General features: G+C 48.5%; 1 protein-coding gene across 1 annotated transcript in view; it reads left to right on the top strand.

Annotated features, from left to right (window-relative positions):
• Positions 1-526: 526 nt before the first annotated feature.
• SART3 (squamous cell carcinoma antigen recognized by T cells 3) overlaps positions 527-7227 on the top strand; it is a gene marked incomplete at its 5' end in the record, with an annotated part of 16089 nt that continues 9388 nt past the window's right edge. The window contains 7 exons of the mRNA XM_010147334.1: positions 527-653; positions 1757-1861; positions 2884-3068; positions 4333-4438; positions 5152-5276; positions 5740-5895; positions 7049-7187. Of these exons, the coding sequence (XP_010145636.1) occupies positions 527-653; positions 1757-1861; positions 2884-3068; positions 4333-4438; positions 5152-5276; positions 5740-5895; positions 7049-7187 (943 nt within the window). The remainder of the gene's footprint in view (positions 654-1756; positions 1862-2883; positions 3069-4332; positions 4439-5151; positions 5277-5739; positions 5896-7048; positions 7188-7227) is intronic.

A 7227-nucleotide genomic window follows, 5' to 3' on the forward strand; every position in this document is an offset into this window, starting at 1 on the left:
CGGGAGCTGTCAGGATGCGAGTGTGTGGAGTCTGGAGTGGAAACGAGGCGTTTTGGGTTGTTTTGAGAGGGAAAGCGGAGGGGAGAGCCCAAGCAGACAGTTTGTACTCCTCGAAAGAAACTTTGCTCGCTGTCCGGGTATTTTTTTATTGCTTCTGGAGCAATTAAAACACTGTGGAAGAAGGCTTTTTTTTACAGCAGCTGGCCTGGGTCAGCTGCTGCGCTCCCGGTGCTGGCGTTAGCGCTGCCGAGCCGTCACCTTTAGGGCTTCGAGCTGTAGGCTGGGCTCTGAGCTTAACCTTAAAGTGCTGTTAAACTTGGAAATGTTATTTTTTTGTAGACGCCCGCTCGTGATCTGAAAGCGTCCTGCGCAGGGTCGTGAAGTTTGGCGCGACTTTGCGCGGGCGTTGGCTCCGTGGGCCCGCGGTGGGAGCTGTGTGCCTCAAAAGGCAGCGTGAGCGTCGTCCGATTTCTTCGTGTCTGTCGCTCCGGAGCGCTTTCAATGTTTTGTTTTTATTTTCTTAAAGCTTTCCATCAACGCTTTTGACTATAACTGTCACTTGGATCTGATAAAGCTGCTGCGCCAGGAGGGAGAGCTGGTAAAGCTCCGACGGGCTCGTCAGAAGATGAGTGAACTCTTCCCGCTCACCGAAGGTACGGAGCATCTCCTGCTTGTCTTGCCGCCAGCACAGCTTAAGCATCAGCCACGTAAAATGCTGTTGGCTCAGTGGTGAAGTGATGTGTTTGTGCTAGGCTTCAACAACACTGCTCCAATCCAGAAAAACCTAAAAGAACAGATTTGGGATATTTTTAAGCTCTGAATGAATGCTGTTAATGGCCAGCATGGAGCTTGGCCTCTGGCAGGCGCAGGGTAGCGAGCTTGTTGAAGGAATTGGAGTTCTTGCCACTGCCACTTTTCTCAGGGTAAATCTAGAAACCAGCTTCATAGCAGCCACCGTAAAGAAAGTTAATTCTTCCCCAGATAAAACCAGCACAGCCATCCTGCCCTGTCCTCTGCCAGAGGCTGCTGGGGTAGAGTGGAACTAGTGTGTGCCCAGCTACTCCAGTCTCTGCTCTGGGGGAGTTGCTGCCAGGATGCAACCTTTGGATGCAGAGGGTGCTGCCTTTGCTGTAGGGCTGGTAAGGTACAGCTGTGGGATGGCAACGCTGAAACGGCTCCAGTCACTCAGTGAGTGTGACTCAGCCCAGACAAACTCCTGCCAAAAGTTAAATTTCGCAGGATAGCGGTAAAAACTCTGATGGTGGTGGAAGCTGCAGGTAGCCCTTGGAGTGGGTGTTTATTTTTTATTCATAACACAGAGGCCGTGTAAATACGGCAGAGTCTGTTCTGCCAGGGTGCTTTCAAGCCTCGGCAGGGGGAGGTTTCCTTCTCTGCATGCGGAAACTTGCAGCCTCTAAAGCCGTTTTACTGTTCCTTGTGAAAGGGTGAGGAATGGGGTACCTCTGGGTGCCTTTGGCTGCTGGTGCACAAGGACCCTCTGCTCATGGTTCTGATAAATTGCCATTTGCAACTTCTGCTCCCTTTAAAGACAAGCGTGCTGGATTATTACTAATTCGGGAAGGTCTCTAACAAACTTGCCTTTTAAATTAACTCTGAGTCACTGGGGAGGCTAAAATTGCTCTCTGCTCTCCCCATTTTTGTCTGTCCCTAAAAACTTGCATGAAAACGTGTAACAGGTGGATTTAACTTACCCGTTCTGAACATTGATGATGCATTCTAAACTTCTTCCTTTCAGAAATTTGGCTGGACTGGTTGAAGGATGAGATAAAAATGGCTTCTGAAAGGTCGGAGCGAGAGAGGATTTATGAGCTCTTCGAGAGAGCAGTGAAAGACTACATCTGTAAGCGGTTAATGCGATGTAGAATGTGTTGTGCTTGGATTATGGCTGGCTTTTTCTAGGAGAGTTTCTTCTCTAGGAAGAAAAGAGAGAGAGATAGGATCAAAAATAGTAACGTGAAGCGATCCTCAGTTTTTCTGAAACGGTGGAATTAAAGGCCATTCAGGGCAGTGCTTCAGGTACTCTCGCAGCCTTTAAGATCTTCTAAAGGGATGTTGTAACAAGTTTTAAATGCCTTTTCACGCTGCTCTGATCTCTGAAAGCAGCAGGTGTTGTGCTCGTTTAGGGAATGTTTTCTCCGTTACCCATTATGGGTTCTTCTACCGCTGGATACTAGGGAAAACGCCTTCCCAGAAGGGGCTGTCAGGCGGTGGAACGGGCTGCCCAGGGAGCTGGGGGAGTCACCATCCCTGGTGGGATTTGAGAGACGTGTGGATGTGGTGCTCAGGGATGTGGTTTAGTGGTGGGCTTGGCAGTGCTGGGTGAACAGTTGGACTTGATGATCCTAAAGGTCTCTTTCCAACCTAAATGATTCCGTGAATCCCTTGCAGAAGCTATATACGAAATGTCCCATTGCTGGATGGATTGCACTTGGGCATTGGAAGGACTTCCTCAGGAGCCTGAGATGCGCAGGCTAAGATCCTGGATAGTTGGATAGTCTCTGCTGCAGGTTTGCTCAGATGCTGCTGGTGGTGGGAGAGGTGCCAGGCAGCTAACGCTGCTCTAGCAGATCCTCCTCCACAGTTCCTCTGCTTGGGCTGTTGCTGAGCAGGCAAGTAAAGGAGTCTGGAAAGGGAAGAAGGGCCTACTTCAGTCAGTAACGGCCATGGGAATGCCTTCTTTCAGAAGGCAGTTGTAGCAGCTGTACCGAACCAAGAGCGTAGAATAAAACGTTTTTACCATCAATGTCATAAAGAAAAAATAACAGTCACGTGTTGGTCTGTGTGGGTGTTTGGGAAGCAGAGAGGCGCCTTTTTGTATTTTTGGGGGCATCGGGTCATCTGTTTTTCATAACTTTGTTTTAGGTCCTGAAATTTGGTTGGAATATGCCCAGTATTCAATTGGTGGCATTGGTCAGGAAGGAGGAATCGAGAGAGTTCGCTCGATATTTGAGAGGGCGTTAACTGCGGTTGGGCTGCATGTGACGAAGGGAACGGCGCTGTGGGAAGCATACCGGGAGTTTGAGAACGCCATACTGGAAACGGCTCAGGTAAGGCTCCTGGGCCCTTGGAAGAAACGAGCTGTGGTGTCGTTCCCCAAGTCGTCCCGTGCTGCCCCCTCATGGAAGGGGCTGAGAAAGGAGGCTGTAGTGTCACACGGTTGTGTCTTTTCAGCTGTAGGAACTGACCCTGTGGCCTGGGAGAAACTTTCTGTGTGTTTAGTTAACACGGTAACGAATTTTTGTGGAAATGAGGCCGTAACACCTCATATCCAGAAGCAAAGTTTGACTCGGCTTCTTCAGCTTTAACTGACAAGAACAGCGTTAAGTTGAGCAGCTTCGCTATGAAACCGTGTTCTTGCCGGCGAATATTTCTGCATGTAGTCCCTCATGCTTGTGGTTCTATGCTGTTTGCTACTTCAGCTTTTAGCTCGTTATTTGACTCTTTTTGTGACCCTCGGTGATGGTACATTATCCCTGAACATAGTTTGCCATCTGGGGTAACGGGTTTAAATTGAAAGTGGGGAGGCTTAGATTAGATATCAGGAAGAAATTCTTCCTGGAGAGGGGGGGGAGGCACTGGGACAGGTTGCCCAGAGAAGCTGTGGGTGCCCCATCCCTGGAAGTGTCCAAGGCCAGGCTGGATGAGGCTTGGAGCAACCTGGTCTGGTGGAAGGTGTCCCTGCCCATGGCAGGGGGGTTGGAACTAGATGATCTTTAAGGTCCCTTCCAACCCAAACCAGTCTGTGATTCTATGATCTGCAAAAGAGTCCTTTACAAGATGGCCAGGGTGTGAATACTGGGGCTTTTTTGTCATTTACTACGTAAGAAGTGGGAGTTCAAGGTGTCCCTGAGCATGGAGGGGTGGCGGTTGGACCTAGATGATCTTTTAAATGTCCCTTCCCACCCAAACCCTTCTAGGCAGTGTTCTAATGAAGGAGTAATGGGAGCACACCCCTTCATTCCAGCAAGCTGGAAGTTTTCAATCGCCTGCGCACACACCAGGGATTCACTGAAGGACTGTTTAGCAGCCCGGTGGGTTTGTGAAAGGGCACGGTCACATGCGGGTTGCTTTTCAGGTTATCCTTTTCCCCGCGCCTTTGGGGCGGAATGCTTTTCCCATCAGTTCAGCGTCCGAGTCTGGTGGTTTCCAAGTTTTAGCTTTCGCAGCAGTGACCTGAAATGCAAGTTGGCTGTGCCTGTCCTTCAAGGATCACGTAGTTGTCCGCAGCCCAGACCCTGTAAACAATACCCCATCGTGTTTACCAGCTTGGGCTTGAGGGGACTGATTACATTTCAATCCTTTTGTTTGTAGCCAGCTCCTGGCAGCGTTCCATCGCCGGAGCAGCAGCAGATGCTCTGCAGCCAGCTTGAGAAGATCCACACGCTGTTCAGGCGCCAGCTGGGGATCCCGCTGTTAGGTGAGGGCTGGTGTGCTTGGGGACACGGCGTGGATAGGCCGTGTTACGCCGCGTCGGCCGGTAGTCACGATTATTCTTTCGGTAGAGCCGCACAGACTGCAGCTGTAGCGTTTGTGAATTCCTTACTCGATGACATTTGCCCATCTTTAGGGCCCCTTGAATGATGCATGGGTCCTTTTTGCTCTGAAATACCGGTTTTTCTTGGTTTATCTGTTTCTTCAGTACGTCATTTGAGGCTATTTTAAGTACAAGTGATGAGCACAACACGTGACTGTTGGGAACTAGGAATTGAGCTGTGATGATCCCTGCTGGTTGGGAGGGACTAGTACATGCTGACAGCTGCTTCATTCTTTACACTCCTCGAGTCCCTTTTCTTGTGGCTTTGCTTATAGGAGAAAGTTAAGCACAGTTCTTTTGGTTTCTTCGTTTGCATATTGAAAGAATTTGGGTTGGTCTCTTTTCTCTAAATCCTTGGGAAAATCTTGCCACTTTAGTTTTCTACATGAAACCCAGTAGCTTTACTGGAACTTGTCCTTGTTTGTGTTGTAGTGCGCTGTGTAAGATGAAGTGTTTCAACCCTGTAAGCATGCGGCAGTGGGATGGCTGAGATACAAAAGTGCAAACAGAAATACAAATGTATTGGAATCAAATACAGGTTGAATGTTGGTCGCTTAGCCCAGTAAGTTATCGATGGGGTTTCCTGTCTGTTTAAGATATGGAGGCTTCCTATGCTGAATATGAGGAATGGTCGGAAGATCCAATACCAGAAGCAACAGTAAGGAATTACAGAAAAGCTCTACAGCAACTGGAGAAGTGTAAACCATATGAAGAGGCACTGGTAATGCTGTTACTTACACCTTGCTTTAAAACTAAGAGTTAATTGCTTTGGGGTGGTATTTTTGCCCCCCCAAATCTTGCTTTTTTCCTAGTCACGGAGATAAAGCAGCTGTGTATTGGTAGGTGACTCTTTCAGCTGTGAGTCACGTGAGACAGTAAGCTGCACAACTGGGTATACTGGGAACTTGAATCTGTTGACTGTGTTGGGCCACCCTAAGGTGCACGAGTTCTCTGGCTGTTTCTTCCAGCATTGACAAACACGCTGGGCTAAGAGGAATAAAAAGGGATCTGAATGGCTTCAGAACCAGGGTGGTTTTTACAGGAATGTGAAAATCAACAGCTGTTGATATTTAGAGGCCGAGCTCTGGTGTGAAATTTTGCATGAGACCTACTCTGAGTCACCGTTGAACTGTTTGAATCATGCTTTGTTCAGAAGGCTTTCATTTTTTGTGTCTGTTTTATAGCTGGGTGCCGAAACGCCGAAGCTAGCAGAATATCAAGCTTACATTGATTTTGAAATGAAAGCTGGTGATCCAGCTCGCATCCAGTTGGTCTACGAGAGGGCTTTGGCTGAGAACTGCCTTGTGCCCGATCTTTGGGCACGCTACAACCAGTATTTGGTAAGGAAAACAACCAGATATTTGAGGTTTCGTTTTCCTGTTTTTTTTTTTTTTAATCGTGGCTGAAAGCCAAATGCCCAGTTCTACCTCAATCCTGTCCCTTAGTCTTTAAACTCTTCAGAAACCGATTTTCCCTTCACCTTTTGGTTTCTTCCTGTTTTCACTGGGGTGTTTATTGATGGAGCATCTGCTGGCTTTTTTCTCCAGCTGTGTGTTTTCTTCACAGAATTAAACGGGGTGCGGGCATCGAGGCTTGCGCTGTCTGGCAGCGTTAACTAGGTGTAACCGGCTGTGCTGTCAGCCCTGGTGTTTTCCGTGGTGGCCACTCATCCAGAGGCATTCTTCTGAGGCCGTTCCTCGTTTTCTTCTAGCCTTTTGTAGGCAAAGCAGCTCAGTGCTCTCTGAATCACCGGGGAGCCTGCCTGTCCTTCAGGAAGCACTGATGAATTAATGACAGTGCTTGTTTGAGGGCTGCCAGTGCTCTCCTGAATGTTTTACGGTGGAGAATAAAGAACTGATTTACCAACAGGCCAAAGCAAACCCAGATGTTTAGTCTGTATTTATGTGGGGGTACTTGGTGCGCTTTGCCTCTTGAGTTCAGTGTCATTTTTCAGGGTTTTCATGTGGGCAGAAGGTCGGTCTGTCAGGGGATCAGTGTAACTGGCTGCAGGAGGCCCATCTGGGCCGAGTTGCTCCGTCTTGTCTTTATCTTACCAGCTTGAGACAGCAGGGTGCGTGTGGAGCAGCGCCTGCCTCCCTTGAGTAGGCTGTGCACGCACCCTGTGTCGTGTATCCTCTTCTCCCACTTCTAAACACACTAAGAACAGCTGGGAGTCTACTCAGTGCCTTTATTATATTTATCTCTTGGGCAGAAAATACCTGACTGGCTTGGTCAGAAGCAGACAGTTGGGTATTGCAGACTGGATATGGCACAGAGTTCTTGTTTGTGTTGCTCCTGAGCATAACCTTTCTGTTTTTGAAGGTGTTCACTGGGTTTTTAGGACTACGGAATTTAAAATACCCATCTTTTCTTAGCTTTCCAGGTAGAAAATGAAAGTGCTGTCTTAAGGTGTTGGCTCTTTATAAGCTGGTATGTCTTAGACGGGCTCTCTGGCTCATAGCCACTGAAAACTTTGTTGTGTGGTTATTTCAGGACCGGCAGCTGAGAGTGAAAGAGTTGGTCTTGTCCGCTCATGACCGCGCTGTTAGGAACTGCCCCTGGACGGTTGGGCTGTGGATTCGATACCTTTTGGCGATGGAGAGGCATAGAGTTGATCACGGCACGATTTCTGGTAAAGAAAGACCGTCTCAGCAAGTCTTCTTTGCACTACA

This window comes from Eurypyga helias, unplaced genomic scaffold (genome assembly GCF_000690775.1).
Source record: "Eurypyga helias isolate BGI_N326 unplaced genomic scaffold, ASM69077v1 scaffold29282, whole genome shotgun sequence".
Classification (NCBI taxonomy): domain Eukaryota; kingdom Metazoa; phylum Chordata; class Aves; order Eurypygiformes; family Eurypygidae; genus Eurypyga; species Eurypyga helias.